Source organism: Nematolebias whitei, chromosome 20, assembly GCF_014905685.2.
Source record: "Nematolebias whitei isolate Nwh7 chromosome 20, NemWhi1, whole genome shotgun sequence".
NCBI classification, from domain to species: Eukaryota; Metazoa; Chordata; class Actinopteri; order Cyprinodontiformes; family Rivulidae; genus Nematolebias; species Nematolebias whitei.
In genome coordinates this window covers 36982581-37001081 of record NC_056517.1, presented here as the reverse complement: position 1 = coordinate 37001081, position 18501 = coordinate 36982581, and the positions used below count along the sequence as shown (strand labels likewise).

The following is an 18501-nucleotide window of genomic DNA, read 5'->3' as shown; positions in this document are numbered from 1 at the left end:
AGAGTACCTAAGTGGCCAGGAAACATCCTTACCAGATGCCTGAACCACCTCAACTGGCTCCTTTCGATGTGGAGGAGCAGCGTTTCTACTCCAAGACACTCCCAGATAACCTAACTTCTCGCCCTGTCTCTAAGGGAGAGTCCAGCAACTCTGCAGAGGAAACTCATTTCAACCTCCTGTATCCACGATCTCATTCTGCTCATGACCACAGGTGAGGGGACGAACGTAGACCGACCGGTAAACAGCTCAGCTCCCTCCTCACCACAGACAAGAATCCTTTGAAAATATATCCTGGATCCAAATGTTGATTACCATAAAAATGTAATAATTTGTTCATTGTGGGGAAAATGATGCTTTCATGAAAATCGGTTCATAACTTTTTGAGTAATATTGTGCGCAAACAGAGCGACAGAGACCAACGCTATCGAAAACATAACGTCCTTGGAAGAGATAATAAGGGGGGTCAGTGGTTCAGGCTCTGGGTGAACCCTCGTTTTTCTTCAATCTTGAGCTGAATGAGTTTGCCAAAGGATGAGTTTGACTTTTAAACATGTTCAAAATCTTTTAAGTGCACTTAAACAGAAGAAGTCCTTTGTACACGCAGCCTGTTTACTTTAATGGCCTCACCCGGGCTTGGACACAAAGATGAAAAGTGCAAAAAAGCTACACTTAATAAATTACCGGTACACATCATGAAATCATCACCACGCTGGAAAATTACATTTATAGGTCTTACATGTTTATCAGATCGCAAGACTGTGCACAAAGCCTACATTCACGTATAGGACTCTGTACAAATGAGCCTCTTTTTAAAAATAATTTAGCATTTACAGCATTGCAGGACATTTCTTTGTGTGCATGCATGCGTGCACATCTGTGTACTTCTGTGCGTTTGCATGCATGTGTGTCACTGGGGTAATTAGGAATAGAAGGGAAGAAGAGCTCAAAGGAGACACTTTGCACCCTGCGTTTCAGCTCTGATGTGAGCGTGTGTCTACATGCACGTGCATCTGACTGCCTGCGTGTTTATGTATGTGTGCGCTCGTATGATGATCTCCTCCAAGCTTTGATGCTGTAAGCTCCGCCGGTTAATGTACTACGGATAAAAATACTACACCATGTAATCTGGCATTTATCCCTCGAGAGCAGAAGCCCAAAATGTGACACATGTCAAAAGGAAGGAGGAAGAGAAGGAGAGAAGTAAGAGTGCGAGCAGGGGGGGGCGGCGAAGGGGAGGAAGAATACTGGAGGTATGAAACCAAGACTGTTTTTTTCTCTTCAGCTCAGAAAAGATTCAAAAGTTGTCAGCGATTTGGCATGTGCAAAGCACTTCCTGCTAATTATAAGAAATTAAGTCAGCACAGCACAAAACAAAGGAGAAAACAGCACTTCTTCCATTATGGATGTGCTTGCAGAGGATGTAGATTTACCGCTTCAGACATGAAACAACGCAGAAAACAGTCCCCAACATCCTCACTTAGTTGAAAACTTATTAATAGATGTGCAAAATTCTTGAAATCAAGCAGCACATTTTTGAATTTTATAAAGACGTTAAGAGTCTTTTATTCTGAAAGTTAAAATTATCCCAATTTTTGTTTTTTTTTTGCTTTTCCACCGCCTCATTATTCCACTACTCTGCATCTATCCCGAAAGCTCAAGGCATGAAATGTACTTCATTCTGGATAATGCTGCCTCATAAAACAATCCAGAAAAGTCTCATTAATAAAGCTCTTTTTTTATTTGTAAAGCGAAGACAAAGTCAAGAATCTCAAGCTGATGTTGCACACAGATGTGTCACTGCACTGTTTTATACAGCTGCAGGAGTCTTTTGTAAAAGAGAGCATCTTCAAATGTATCCAAATGTTTGCCTGATTGATCTTTTATGACTTGCAAATAGTCGGCACAGTGAAACCCACAGCGATGCTGGGTCCTGCATCAACATGCCGGACAAAGACGCCCATTCCTGGACAAAACGCAGAGCTGCAAACATGACAAATGCAACCATTTCATTATTTGACAAGGCTCAGTGGTGCTATGTACATATGCATTAAAAATATCAATTTAAGTACTGGTTTAGTCACCATGAATTCTGACTTTACCTTAGTTCAGGTGTTCCTGCTGCATCTGTCCCATGCATTGCACCTGGTATCTCCAATATTCCTTAGTAGCAGGAAATGATCCGTACGCCAGCATCGCTCTCATTTACTTCAAATAGAGAAATTAATCAGAAGGGCACATAAATAGATATGAAACCATGCTCTGAAGGAAAACTTGAACATCAGATTAATTATCAGAACCATAATTAATAATTACTGATCAGACTCTGTGAACTTCTCCTTACAAACAGTGCAAAGCAAAACCTGATGATGCAAATGTGGTTTAAAGCCCAGCTGTCAGAATGATGATGTTGACATAAAAGTAACTTTAAAAACAGAATGGTGTATGTGCATCCATGAAATGAGTCTGAAAGTTGTGTCTGTAGCAACAGCTCATGAACTCTGGAGCAAGGATTTCTACAATATGCTGCAATAAGTTAGTCAAAATATAAACCAACCAAAAAGAGCAACGTTTGTGGAGTTACTTACTTTTCTGACGTCTTTTATTTTGAAACGCACTTCCTGTTCCGCCTATAAAAGGTCCACCTCCAGAAACATAAAACATGTTCACCCTTTAAACATGCTGTTACACTGACACCAGTGTTACAAGTGTGATAATCAATCAATCAATAAAAACATAAAAAATAATAATAAATAAAAGTTTATTTTTTTGTTTGGTGTTATTTTTAAATGCTGTGTGATGAACATGCAAACAGATAATCTGACATGATGCAGCCCTTAAAATGTACAACACTGGTGCAAATTGAGCTTTTTTACATATATATTTATGTAGAAATATATTGGTTATGCTGGTCAAATGAGCGATAGTGTTTGTTTAAGTATTTGAGTAAGAGTAAGGCTTTATCTGTTTGTCAATAAAGTAAAATGTATATCGTGTTCAGACTGTTTCTTATCCATACTCAGCTAACTAAAACTTTACTTGTTCTTGTTAAATAATAATAATCATAATAACTCTCATTGATAAAGTTGTGCAGGTACCATGAATTTGAAGTTTTTTTTGTAATTACCGTATTGTTCGGACTATAAGGTGCACTTAAAATCCTTTAATTTTTCTCCAACTTCAACAGTGAGCCTTATAATCAGGTGCGCCTTATCGATTAATTCTGGTTGTTCTTACTGACCTAGAACCGATTTTACATGGTTACTGCGAATGAGTTGAATAAAGTTTGAATTATCTGACTTTTGTTTCGCTTAATGCGCCGTATAGTCCAAAACATATGGTAGTATAAAAAGATGCTCCTAATTCATAACAGTAATGGACAACACCCTCACTCATAGCATTATGATAGTGGTTTCTGTGCATGTGTTCATTTGTCCGTCTGTCAGCTCATTAGTTCATGAACCACTGAATGGTTTTAAAGAAAACTCTGAAGAACTAATCATCTGATACATTCCTTTAATGATTAACTTGTGGAATCAACCCTCCTCCTGCCACAGCTGATCAACTCTAGCAAATACAAAAATGGCTACAACTCAGCCCAGTTTATAGATATTGAGCTCAAATTTGGTGTGGTAGTAGCTGTGGGTCATACCCAACACATTTCTCGAGCACTAATAGATTGGACAGCGTCTTTGTTTAAAACTTTGTCGTACCCTGCGGCCTTTTTTATGAATACTAATATGCATGCATAAACTCTGGAACGCTCGGCCCCAATACTTTTATCGATACAGTATTCAAGTTTGGTGTTCAGCTCTAGTGTTTTGGTTCTTTACACCTGTTTTTTTTTTGTTTGTTTGTTTTGTCTTATACTCAAACATACTTATAAATTAATGTAATTGGTATTTTACGCGGTGATAGTGAAATGTCCCCAACATGCAATGTTGCCGGACGTTGGAACGACTGCAAGGCACAACTGAAACAGGTCAAGAACACTGTTCAGAGTATTTCAAAGAACTTGAAGTAGGCATGAAAACTGCATATCGAGAATATATTGCATCACAAAATACTAACTTTGAGCATGCACATTAGTAGCTGGAAAAAGATCGGTTGGAAATGGGATCGTTGGGCCCTGTGGGTTTGTGGGGTGAGGTTTCACAAAATATTGTGTTCCCAAAGTGTTCCATTAGTGTGTGGAGAACATCTTAGACTCTTTGTCATGTTTTTGAACCTTTGAAGCAGCTTTTGTGGACGGGGGGTTGCAAAGGACTGTTGTTGCAATAAGAAAATAATTCCACAGGTGGCCAGTGTCAAATATTCACATGTGAAAATGTATATGCACCGTCGCACAATGAACAATGAAACTTAAATTTGTTTCATCGCACTGAATCCTTTCACGTTACATTTCTTCGCCATTTTAACTCAGCGGAGCAGAGAAGGAAGGAGCGTGTTTTAAAAATGCCAGAAAAAAAAAAGAAAAGTAAGTTACTTTGGGAGTCTGTTATGGGAATTGTTGAAGGTAGAAATGAGCGAATGAATGTACGAGCAAGAGAGACAGCTGTTTGAGGCAGTAGCTGTGGGTCTGAGCAAATAAGTGACGGTCTGTGAGACTCTACAAAGCTACCAGTTGGGGATGGGAGAAGAAGATAGCTAGAAGCTCACCATACGTCAGCTGGTCCTAATTGAGCATTTCTCCTTGGCTCTCAACTTGCTACTGACACATCGCCCAGGGGTCCTCTGGGAGAACACTGGCTTCACATCGTGTAGCAAACGAGAGTGATGTGTGATAACTGGAGCAGTGGATGGGTCTTGTCACGTCTCCCTCCCCGGGTTCTCGCCCACAGTCCTCGTGACTCACTGTGGGGCTGAGTTCCACCAACTTTGGAGGTATCCAAGTCGCCAGCTCAGCTTTCTCTTAAACACTGCAAATGCTTGTTGCTTGAAGGAAAGAGTGACATTGTGCTGACAACTAAACTGCTCCAGGAAATTCTTGAAGTGAATGGAGTGGTGGTGGGGGGAGGCTCAGGCAGCAAGCAGGAGGGATAAGTCACTTTTACGTCTTGCTCTTGAGCCAAACGTCTACCCTATTTTATTTTTTTAGCATTGGTTATACCAAAAGATACGAGGCATTGCAGGTTGCTTAAACCAGACGCACCTCGTATCTTTTTGGTTTTGATGTACGCAGAGATAATTTCATTTGTCATCAAAATCAAGATTTATCCCTTGTTTTCAAGTCTTTGTTGTATTTGTTTCTGTTAGCCAGGTGTTGATCCCCCGGACCAATTCCATCAATTAAATCTGTAAAACAAAAAGAAAAAGAAGAATAACCCCATCTACTACGTAAAACTACTTCAAGGAAGGCTAAAGAGATATGACGATCATTTCATGTTGTTAGTCTTAACGTGGAACCGTACTGGTATTTAACTCTGTACAAAGTTCATTTAAAGGAAGCTCACACCTTGAACTGTCTCCTTACATTTAAATACCCCACCAGTCCAGAACTAGCCAGAGCAAAATGTCACTGGTAAGTAATAAAATTACAAATTGCTGTAATCTGTCTAGCTAGACTAGAACATTGTTATGTTTTAAGGTTTTAAATAGTCTGACCCAGGGGTGCCCAAACTTTTCCTGAGAGGGCCAAATTTTAAATCTATCAGAGGGCTGTGGGCCAAATTCAATAATATAATAGAAAGTACATGAAATGCAAATACATCTTTAAGTAAAGTTGCAGTTGCTCCTCACAGTTCCAGGAACTCGTCTTAAGCGCAGAGGGAACAGGGCCTTCTCTGTAGCAGGACCAAGACTTTGGAACGAGTTACCTCTGCTTGTCAGACAGGCCCCCTCCCTCTCGGTTTTCAAGTCCCGTTTAAAAACTCACCACTATTCAGTAGCTTTGAACACCAGATGATCTGTGTTTTGATCCTGTATGCTCCACACTGGTTAGTCGTCATTATCTGCATCGTTTTTATGTCTATATTTCTGATTTCCTTCATTTTGTATTTTGCTTTGTGTGTTACCTGTTGTTCTGTCTGTACAGCACTTTGGTTGGCCTTGTCGCTGTTTTAAGTGCTTTATAAATAAAATGATATGGTATGGTATGGTAAAGTCCATTTATTTATTATACAGTTATTTAACCTTCCATTCTGTATAAAGAACATTAAAGAACAGAAAATATAACGAATGAGTCTTATATAAGAAACTAAAACAAAATATTAAAATTTTGGCATTTCAATATAAAGTGCAAACTGTCAAAAACACATATTTTTTATTTACTTATTTATTTACTGTATGGTAAGCCGATTGAGTCATTAATAGCTGGTGAAGATTCTCATTTATCCAGGCCATAGTAAATTCAAGAAAAAAAAAAAACAATAAAGTATAATAAATAAAGTCCAGTTGTTTCTGTATTGAACTTTTTTGAATTTGTCATTATAGCCAGGTTTACCTATTACATGATACAACGGCATGCCTTACTCCTACTACTACTCTGCTGCCATCTAGTGGCTGAGCGTGGTAGTGATAAAAAATTAAGTCAGAATGAATGAAAACGTTCATATCTCAGCAAAAATTTGGTTTATAAATTTGGGAAAAAGTCCATAAATATGTTGCTTCGGCCTATAATGGCATGTAAATTATGCAAAAAAAACTGTGACTTATAGGCTGAAAAATACGGTAATCTTTGAACAGTGCTTTAAAAGTATAATTACAGGTGGAACATTGAAGAAAACTGTGCGGTGCCAAACCAACTGCTTCTGGTTGTACAGAGAGAAAGGAAAACAAAAGATCTTTGGAAAAGGAACTTAAATGCAGCAAAGTTAGCTTTCACAAAAAGGCAGATTTAAACTGAATATAAATTACCAGATCATTTAAAGCATAAATGTCACAAGAAATTTCAACTATGTGTTGTAAACCTGAGAAAATAAATGGTTTAACAGTCCTCAGAGCGTTTCCCTTTTGTTAATGCGGCTATTACCCGATAATTTTTAGTTCAAACCGCCGCGCATTTCCATCGTTTTGCATCCGCGGAATAAAAGCTGTGGAATGCAAATGCTGAATACGCATCAAAAACCAAATTTTGTCAGGCCATTTGGGCAATGAGAAGCAGGTGGAGTGCAGGGTAAGGTTGAAGAGGTGTGGGTGTGTATGCGCACATAAACACACTCACAAAGCACTTTGTTCCCTCGGGTAGACCGTGGAGCCGTCAGAACCACTCTGATTTTGAATTAGCTCTGATTGGCTGTCATTGCAGTGTGTTCTACACAGCTGAGACCACTCGAAACCACACGCACAGACACAGTCGTACGTGCACACAAACACATCCACTTGTACGGTCAGAGCATCGTGTTTCACTAAACTGCTGAGTTCTCCAGACTGTAACTAGGGCAGTTTTAAGAGCTCTAGTAGACTACGTGTGTGTGTGCATGCGTGTGTGTGTCTGTGTGTGTGTGTGTGCATTTGGACATGTGTGTATCAACGAAAAGCTTGCTCGTAATCTTTGAAAATCTGTAAGACAGCAGTCATGTACCCATCCATCCAGGTTGCGGGGGTCACTGGTGTCCATATCCAGCAGTCACTGTGTGAGAGGCGGGGGACACCTGGACAGGTCTCCAGTCCATCACAGGAACACCTGGACAGGTCTCCAGTCCATCACAGGGACACCTGGACAGGTCTCCAGTCCATCACAGGAACACATAGAGACAAACGAGACAAACAACGATTCAGAAAATGTATTTTTATCAGAAGCTCTGTGGTTTTAATGTTGATTCTACTTTTATGAGAACGTTTTATTGAGTCTCTTAACTTTCACCGTCATGTTGGTTTGGACTTTTGACATGTAAGAACAGGAACAAACTCTCGGGGATTTTCAGGATGTGCAGCAGAACTGCTGCCGTATCCCTTCAGAACCTCACTGACCGACACAAGGCGAGGTCAGTGAACAAGGCCAGGCTGATTCTGGCAGATCCCGATCATCACTCCATGGTGAGTTCAGGTTGCTTCCATCTGGACGCAGGTATCTGCTGCCCAGATGAAGGACAGACTGAAAAAACTCATTCATCCCTGTAGAGATCTGGCTTCTCAATGAACAGTGATGATTTCATGTGCTGTTATTTTAATGTCTTGTCTAGTTTGGATGCTTTGTGTGCTTACTGACTGTGAAACAAACTGACCCTTGGGGATAATAAAGATTCTTGAACTTGAACTTTGAACTTCACTCTCTCTCATGCTGGGACAGGACTTTCACAGCCCTATTGTTGGTCTGTGGGAGAAAACCCACGCATGCACGGAGAGAACATGCAGATTACCATGCCGGGATTTGAACCAGCAACCTTCTCACTGAGAGGCAACAGCTTTACCAACTGATCCACCCCGCAGTCATGTAGTATGTGTCTTGCAGACACACCTTTCATGGGTCATTTTAAAAACCTAAACCAACTAAGCTAAGTCCGCTTCCTTAAAGGAATGCACATCACCCGCCGCCTTTCAAGAGTTTCAGAATAAGAGCTCTTGTGTTTGGAAACGACAAATCTGTAGCCTCTTAACACCAAACAGGATGTTCATCCAGTAATTACATTTTGAGCACTTCTCAAAAATCCATCCAGTTCATAAGATATTTTGCTAACAGTACAAACAAACACATGCAAAAACTTTTTTGTTTGTTTGTTTTCACATTAGATACTGTATGTCACATTCACCATAAATTTGCATAATGTTCTTTGTGTTATGTGGCAATGCAGCCAGTTTAGCATACCATTAAGACTTGTGTAAAAATAATAATAATAACTAAATTAATTGATTAAACTGTGTTGAGAAAGTCCTGGTATTCACTGGCTCTTATTACAGAGAGTCATGAACCGTCTGCTCATGTGAATCTGACTCATTGGGTGTTAATGAACAGTTGCTTTGATATTAAGGAAACGTAAGTTATTCACTTTAAAACAACAAAACTTAAAAGCATGCTCGTTCGCTGTATGACAGAAATTCTGCATGTATTCCACAAGTTCTGCATAAAAGTCCAGCTGGCACCACAAGCACGCTCACTAAGTCTAAACTGTTGAGCGTAGGCTCCAACAGCAGCTGAAACGCCCTCTTTTAAAGGCCTGCGAGCGCCAACAACAACTCGTGCGGCCACAGTGCACCACCGGCCTGCCTCCGTTTACCTCCAATAAGAGTTCCCCCTTTGTGTCCAAAATTTGTTTCACTCGTTTTTACTCAAACCTGAATCAAGCAGGAAGTGGGCTATTTAAAAACAATACAGAATTTTATTTTTTAAAGCTTTATGGGTCTGATTTTGTCTAAATAACCAATTAAAAATAAATGAACTGTCGAGTGCTTCAGTGTTCGTTAAGAGTCTTATTAAGGGGATGTGTTTATTTAATTTTCACGTACCGCTCATCGGAACAAAACTCCGTCTTCCTATTGGAGACTGAACGCACAATCTTAAACAATAATATCAACTATAAAAATTGGGAAAATTAAGCTAATTTTCTTTTTATAGACATGAAGTGTAAGAAAATGAGATTTCCTTTACTGCCATGTTTGTCTACCCATGATGCATCACCACCATCTAGTGTTATTAGATATTATTGCACACATAAATATTCCTTTACTCCCATAAAGGTGATGAAATGAATCAAGTCCAACTACACTCAGAAAACTTTTTTCTTATTATATTTTTTTATTTTACTGTAAAGAATGTTGTCTGCTCTCCAAAACAGGAAGTTGAAACAAACACCTATCAAAAGTAAAAAGAGGTTACACCTCACATATCTCAGTGCGTTTACTGGTTTTGAAATGGACATTTATAGATCAGTCGAGTCTTTTAACACAATTTTTTGTGCACGCTAAAATTGGGATGAAACTGGTCATGTAAAGGTGCATTTTGTACATGAAAAATATGCTCACCTAAATCCTGTAAAATCAACTGAATTATTTCAACTTTATTCCATTTGGTAACTCCAATAAATGTAATTTATCCATTTTTCTTATATGTCAAGCGATCAACTACGACAGAGTCAGGAATGAGGTTAAAAGCTAACTTTGCCTTCCTTCGTGGATTTGAAAGGTCAGCTTTCATATATTTTTCACGACATTTTCCTAGCCACTGATGCAGGTGAGTCTGTGCTGCTTGTCCTATTGGACCTCACATCTGCTTTCGACACCATCGGCCATGGGATACTCATTTCTAGGCTAGAGCGGTGGGTGGGCATCACAGGGTCAGCCCTCAACTGGTTTAGTTCCTACCTCTCTGACAGAGCCTTTTGTGTCAGTATCAAAGATTCAGTTCAGCATCTGCTGTGCTTCAGTGGGGGGTACCGCAGGGGTCCATCCTCGGCCCGCTTCTCTTTTCTTTATATCTGCTGCCATTATGTGCTATTTTCCGCAATCACAACATACCATTTCATTTCTACGCCGATGACTGTCAAATTTACTTCCCCCTGATGCACAGAGGCACACGCTCTATTCAACCACTTCTTGACTGCCTGGCTGACATCCGGGACTGGATGGCTTTAAACTTCTTAAGTTTCAACGAGAAGAAGTCTGAAGTCATCTTGTTCCATCCCAATGGCACGTCCATGAACCACTGCATTGACCTTTCCTCTCTAGCTCCGTTAGAGAAACAAAGAGTCACCAATTTGGGAGTGATAATGGACCCCTCCCTGAAACTTAACAGTCACGTAAACATGATTGTTAAATCCTGGGGGTTTTTCAGCTGAGGCAGTTGTCTAAGCTGAAGCCCATACTGTTCAAAAACAATCTTGAGACAGTGATCCATGTGTTCATAACATCCAGGCTCGATTACTGCAACGCGCTTCTGTTTGGAATCAATCAATCCTCCATTGCACGTCTACAACTGGTCCAAAATTTTGCAGCCCAATTTTTAACTGGTACAGGCCATAGAGAGCACATTACACCAGTTTTGGCCTCCCTGCACTGGCTCCCCATTCACCTTCGGATCCAGTTCAAAATACTCAAGCATGTTTTTAAATCACTGAACAGTTCTGCCCCATCTTATCTCACTGATCTTCTACAGCCATATGTCCCACCGTGCTCTCTGAGGTCAGCAGACCAGAGGCTCCTTTCAGTTCCAGAAACCCATCGCAAGCTCAGAGGCGACAGGGCTTTCTCTGTTGCAGGTCCAAGACGGTGGAATGAGTTGCCACTGCGTGTCAGGCAGGCTTCCACACTCACAGTCTTTAAGTCTCGCCTGAAAACCCACTTTTATTCCCTTGCCTTTGACACGGTGTGATTTGTTTTGATCCTATCTGTAGTCTACAGTGTTGGCCATTTAGTTATTATCCACTGCTATTTGTATCTATATTTTTATTTTATGTTTTCCTGTCCGCTGTGCTTGTTTGTTTCTATTGTACAGCACTTTGGTTGGCCTTATTGCTGTTTTAAGTGCGCTATAAATAAACTGGTATGGTGTATTTTCAGTCACTTAAGCCAACGTATGATGTCAGGACTCAGACGGCCATAAATAACGTCTTGATCTTTACATACCTAAAGCAAATAGAATATAATAATATTAACCTGAGTTTTAGACTGAGATCATTGTGTTTAAAAAATAAAGTTAGAAGCATTATGGTTAAATCTCTACAATAATCTTATGCACAATCTGATAAAATATTGTGAGACACCACTCTCAGATCACGTGTTGTGAATGACTCTCAGCTACTACCATGTTAATTAGCTCTGTATCTGTAAAGCTGACTGAGTTAGTCCTTTTTCTCACTATAAGACGCACTTAAAATCCTTTAATTTTCTCAAAAATTGACAGTGAGACTTATAATCAGGTGCGCCACATGCATTAATTCTGGTTGTACTTATTGACCTTGAATTGATTTTATGTGGTTATTGTGAACGAGTTGAATAAAGTTTGACTTATCTGTTTTGTTTCACTTAATGCGCCTTATAGTCCAAAAAAATATGGTAGTCTGTTATCAGCTGTAGGCAAAAAAAAAAAAAGTTTTAGTATAGAAATGTTTTCAACACGTTTTCAAAGTCTTGAAAAAAAAATTACATTTAGAAAACATTTGTTTGTTTCAATCTGGAGCTTCTTAAATGGAAATGAGAACTAATTCTGCAAGAGTCCATTTTAATCTGCTGCAGTTTCTTTAAAGCCGTCCTTGTCAATAAAAATACATGGAGAGACAGAACTTGACCTCATACCGAAGGGTTTGCCACAAAGCTGAAACAGATGCTGCTGTGTCTGTGGATCTGCTGACGTCGTGCTCAGCTGACGACGTGTGTGCCTTTCGTTAGACAAGCTGATAGTAAATATATATTCATTTAATTTGTGTTACAACCAAATACTCCTTGTTTAAAAGTACACTTTTCAAAAAAAACCTATCTCTTATCTCTGATTTGAGGACACTTTAAACATCTTCTCGTGGTTTATCATAAAACAGTAAAAAGTGCTTGCTCTCTTCTCAGTTCCTGTTTTTTTGTTTGTTTTTTTTTTAAATCACAGAGTGGACGACAAATTATTACTCTTTTCCTACACGAGATCATGTTTTTTTTTATTTTTATTATTATTATTCATACAGAAACAGACATCTTTATGTTGGATAGCAGGGAAACATTTCGGACTAGTCTTCTCACTGGAGCAAAAGCGACGTGAGCTTATCGGTGATATTCTGAAGAAACTGGTCCAGATGACATGATTTAAACTTTTTTCTTGTCATCTACAGATGATGAGCTTAGTCAAACCTTATTTATTCTAGAGTAGGAATCTAATGTAAGACGTCTCCTTCCTGTTCCCTATGGTTTTCATTTTCTGCGGAAAACCATCATTTTGTGGGAACTGTTTCAACTCATGGCACTGGATGAAGATCCCCTTCAGAAATCACAACTTTGAGTTTTTTATTTTTATTTTAGGGAGTTTTCAGTCTCATCAGCTGTTTTTTTATTCTCAACACTACACATAACTGGCCAGCAGGGGGCAGACTAACAACACGTATGCGCCGAAGTTTTCTTTATAAACCGAATCATTTTATTGCTGCTAATTATTAAAGTTTTGCTTTTACTTTAAACTCGTGCTTATTTTCAGGGAAAGTTGTGTTTGAGAAGTTGGTCCGTTTAAATGCATTATTTATTTGTCTCTAGAGGCATTTGTATGCAAGATTCTTATAAAAAGAATTAACAGAATAAACTGATAAATGTATTTAAAGTCACAATCTGAGAATTGTCTCATACAGGTATGAGGAAAAAATAAATATATATGTAGTTAATAACAGAAGCCTGATTAAGTTGAATAAGGAAGTTGCACGCGGAAATGGACAAACCGGTTTGGTTGCTTGTGTTTTTAAAACCAGTTTGACTTGCAAAGGGAAATGCTGACACCAGAAGTGGAAACGGGCAGTTCCGAGTACAGCGCTCAACTCCTGGGGCAGTAAAGATAAAAAAAAAAAATAATGATGAAGATACTTTTATCTCTGCTGTCACTTTTTGTCTTCATCAGCCTGCTGGTGTTTTCTTTGTTTCTGTACGGGAACGGCTCCCGAGCCTTTGCTGCCGTGTCACGCTCCGTGGAAAGTGGAGTGGGGATGGTGTGGAGCGTCAGGAGCAGCCAGGACACCCAGACAAGCACGAGCATGAAGTTCTCGTGGAAGCGGTGGGACAGCTCTCAGGAGGCCAAGGTGACCCCGGGGAGCAAAGTGATGGCCTCTTCGCAGAACACTTTGGAGAAGTGTCCGGAAACGCCCCCGGGCCTGGTGGGCCCCCTCCATGTGGAGTTCAAGAAGCAGAGTCTGGAGGAGGTCATCGATGCTGTTGGACCTCCTCTGCAGGAGGGAGGACGCTACAAGCCCCCAGACTGCACCTCACAGCAGAAGGTAAAGACACCAGACATTTAAACAAACGTTTCAGTCACATTTAAGTAAATTAGCTCTTGACTGTACGTTTCAGAAAGCCTATAAAAATAAAAGGCCCTCAAGCAGGGGCGGTTCTAGAATCTGACCTTTAGGGGCGCTTATAGCCCCCATTGCTGACAATGGCTCTTTGCTTGAACAACATGGTGGCCATGACATCAGAAGCGTTCATAATGTGGGGGGACGGGGGCATACCATGGTGGTGGTTGTGTGTAGGTGTGTGTGTGTGTGTGTGTGGGGGGGGGGGGGGTGATTGGTATATGCCTTGTCCTGCATTTTGATGTATTTTAATGGGTTGTTAAACATCTACGTTTATCTACATAAGTCAACACTTGATTCGGTAACTACTTTCGAGTTAATGGCGCAACAAGAAGTAGCGGACGTGCTAGCTAAGATGCTACAGACGTAGCGCTCTGCTTTACATTGCACAGCCTAATAAACGCTTTGTACAAAATCGGGTTAACTGATCATAACAAACAAAGACTAAACTTATATAACCGGACGTTACAACATATTTCTACATTTAAAACGCACAAAACAAAGCACAACTAGTTTTAAGCGTTAACCTTTAATTTAACTTTTAAGCGTACCTGCAGTTGCCTTCGTACAGATGAACATGTGGTGCTTCCTGTTTATCACTGTTGTATTCAGCTGCTCATGAGGTCGGCCGCAGGACTTTATCAACTTTATCAACTTTTACATTTGTCCAGACTCAGTTTAGGTTTTGGAAATGGAATAAAGTGTGTTCCACCCTCTACAGCAGGAAGTTCAACTAAGCTGCTCGTGGGGGCCACAGTTACTGAGAGCCAGCAGCTCAGGGGTCGGACATCCAGTAATTAAAGTCATTATGTAAATAAACCAAGTATTACAATGATCTGTTAACTTTTTAATTTGTTCAGGTTGTTGCATTGAATCATAAATAAATGCAATGAGGGCGCCAAATTAAAATTTAGGGGTGCTAGCTTGAGCACCCCCCAAAAAGAGGCTAAAATTGCCACTGCCCTCAAGTAAAGTTTCCTCTTAAGACTGATTTACCTGTTTTGGCACTTTTAGTGAGTTATTTGTGGATTTTTCATTAACTTTTATGGTAAACTTTAACCAGTTTTTTCTTCTTAGTCAGTTTGAAACTTTTTTCAGGATTCCATCAAGAATTAAAAGTCTTTATAGTTCTTTTAATAACTGAGATGATTCCGTTTATTATCCTATAAGGTCCCTTTATACATTGGGGAACAAATAATCTAAATGTCTCGAATAATTCAAGTTAGAAATTAATCATCTAAGCCAGATAAAAATGCTATTTCGTTCCACCTCATGTACCACATGTGATGTGAATGACAATAAACTTGACTTGAACTTGAATAGCTGTAAATTTAAACTTTAAATGATTTCCTATAATCGTTGCTAAACCGCTGTCCATAAAGTGTAGATAGTTGTTTAAAAAGTATGCTAATTTTTAATGTATTTAAAGGGAGCACCACATCTGAACTGAAATATCTGACCTTAAACTGCAAATAAGAATAAGAATACTTTAATAAACTTTAATGATCCAGCTGGAAATTATTGAAATGAATCGGAATAAAATGTTCTGCTTGTGACTTTAGTGAACCAGACACAACAAGTCCTGTATTGTAATGCAGACAACATCATTTGTTTTTATTTTTTTTATTTTTTAAGCTTTACAGCACTTCGCTCTCAGACTGCAGGCTTACTCGCGGTTCCTAGAGTTTCCAAAATCAGAATGTGAGGAAGATGTTTCAGTTCTCAGGCTCCTCTCTTGTGGAACCAACTTCCAGTTTCTGTCCATGAGGCTGACGCATTGTCCAGTTTTAAGACTGGGATTAAGACTTTCCTTTTTGATAAATCCTATAGTTAGAGTCGGCTTGTTATTCTAAAATTATGTTGCTCGGGGTGGCAGCATGTTGGAGCAGCTCTGTTACTTTCATTCTGAGATTTTGCTTTTGGAAACTTTAATTCCTCTTTATTCTGGATTAAATCACTTTTTTTTTTTTAGATGATTGCTTCCTCTGGTACCAAATGATGTGCAACTGGAAGGATTTTTACTCAAACGTTTTTAGTTTTGGACATTTGTTATGATGCGTAACCATGGCAACAAGGTGTTTGCTTGTTGTTTTTCTTTTTAACAACTGGGAGCAGCTGATTAATATCTCAAAAGCTCAAATAATAGCTCAGCTACAACCCCAAGTTTCAAATGAGTTGAAAAGGAGGCACCGTAGATGCATTCCCGTCTACCTGTCGGTTGTGCTAGAGTGTCTGACTGCTGAGATCCTGGAAATGGCAGGAAACGTGGCTCGTGACGACAAAAGGACCGGGATCTTCCCCTGGCACCTGCAGCCGGCTGTCCATAGTGCCATGGAGCTCGGCAGGCTGTTGGGAGGCGTGGCCATTGCTGTGGGAGGAGTTCAGCCCAGAGGAACCGAGAGGCCAGCCGAGTCTGGGTGGACGGATCGGACGGCATCTGCATCCAGTTTCTTCGGCTCCGCTGTGGGACGGTCCTTTACAAGAGATCCTTCCTGCCTACAGCCATCAGCATCTAGAACATCTCTTAATGAAACGAGGATGATGAGATGCAACAACATTTCATTTCCCTTTGGGATTAATGAAGTATTTTTGTATTGAATTTAATTGAAGTATGCTGCCATAGGCTCAGACTACTGGAGGAAAATTTGACCTTATTTCTTAAAATTAATAGTTACAAATGCATAAAAATAAATAGTTTACATTTTAAATTATTTCTATCTGAACATGTGATTCTGGACCTGCCATTGTGTATCTATTCCTCTCAAACCCAGCGAAGCAGGTGGCCGCTTGTCCTGATCCTGGTTCTGCTAAAGGTTTCTTCCTCATGAGGGAGTTTTTCCTTTCCCCTGTCGCCTTCATGCTTGCTCAATATGAGTCTGCGATGAAGTTAAGACTCGCAGCAGTCTGCTCCTCGGATAAATAACATTATTAACTTATTTTTTATATGAATGTTTCTACAGCGCCCTGAGACGACTTGTGTTCTGACTTGGCGATATACAAATAAACTGAAATGAATTGAACCACTCTTCCCTCTGACATCCTTCAAAGCCTTGTTTGTCATGATAATCATAATGACCATATCTAATTTTAATACATAATGATGATATGAAACTGTTTTTTGTTTTTTTTTGTTTTTTTAGGTGGCAATCATCATCCCGTTCCGAAATCGCCACGAGCACCTGATACACTGGCTTTTTTACCTCCATCCCGTCTTGATCCGACAGCAGCTGGATTATGGGGTGTATGTCATCAACCAGGATGGAGACGGTGTCTTCAACCGGGCCAAACTCATGAACGCAGGATACAAGGAAGCCTTAAAGGACTACGACTACGAGTGCTTTGTTTTCTCGGACATAGACCTGGTTCCTCTTGACGACCGTAACCTGTACAGGTGTTTCAACCAGCCCAGACACTTGGCTGTGGCGATGGACAAGTTTAACTTCCGCTTGCCCTACAAAAACTTCTTCGGTGGGGTGTCATCGCTGTCCAAGCAGCAGTTTGAGAAGATAAATGGCTTCCCAAACTCCTACTGGGGCTGGGGTGGCGAGGACGACGATATTTACGGTCGAATCGTCTACAGTGGGATGCAAGTTTCTCGACCAGATTCCGTGACTGGGAAATACAAGATGGTCAAGCACCAAAGAGACCTGCACAATGAGCCTAACCCAAAGAATCCTGACAAACTTGGCCAAACCAGGCGGAATATGAAAACAGACGGGATTAACTCCCTTCAGTACTCTGTGAAGGAAACTGTGAAGCATAAATTGTACACTTACATCACTGTGGATATTCAGGCTCCAGCCAGCTGAACGAGTGAACAATGAACCAGAAATTGGAGATTATCAATACCTCACTGGAATTTTAGGCTCATAGTCTAAACAAAATGTTAGGGGTACTTAACACTATTTATGTGTAGTTATGTGTTACTTAAATATATGTAAATTGTGTAATAGTGGGGATTCTTAAGAGCTTGACTTGGTGGTTTTGTTGATGGGGGGGGGGGGGGGGGGGGGAGCCATGTCTGATGATCCCAGGGGACCACGATCTGAATGTAAGCGTCATGACAACGAATGTTCATTTCTCAAGTTGCTCCCAGCGTTGTTGTCATGATGTCAGAATTAAATGTTCTGCCTTTATTATTATTGTTATTATTATTTTGTAACCTTGCCGACAGTTCTCAATCATATCCCGCATAATGAGCAGATCACGTTTTAATCAGATGCCAAATCATTTCAACACTCAATGCTTTTTTTTTTTTTTCTGAAGCATTAAGCAGTAAAGAAATTATCGCGTTCAGAAATCTGTTGGTTGTCCAACGTTAGTCCAACTTTTTTTTTTTTTTTTTTTTTTTTTTTTTTTTTTGAAGAGTACTGAAAACAGTCAGTGCTTACTGTAAATATTAAAGGTGAATTGGCACTTGGGAGCGTGTTTAGTGATGTGAAAGGTGGTTTTTGCTGTGATGTATTGTCTTCTCGATGCATGGCACGTACAAAATGTTTAACATCACCAATAACTGATCCAATTTCTGGGATTTTGAAACATTTTCCAAATGAGTTTATAATAAAACCTTTTCAGAGCACTTATACACTTGCTTGCT

The 18501-nt window shown here is 39.9% G+C and overlaps 1 protein-coding gene across 1 annotated transcript; it reads left to right on the top strand.

Moving 5' to 3' along the window:
• Window positions 1–13342: 13342 nt before the first annotated feature.
• Window positions 13343–17858, top strand: LOC119426702 (beta-1,4-galactosyltransferase 1-like). Its single transcript, XM_037694284.1, has 2 exons — window positions 13343–13829; window positions 17045–17858. Exons 1-2 carry the CDS (start codon window positions 13410–13412, stop codon window positions 17711–17713), a joined length of 1089 nt encoding a protein of 362 aa, XP_037550212.1. The 5' UTR covers window positions 13343–13409; the 3' UTR covers window positions 17714–17858.
• The last annotated feature ends 643 nt before the right edge of the window (window positions 17859–18501 follow it).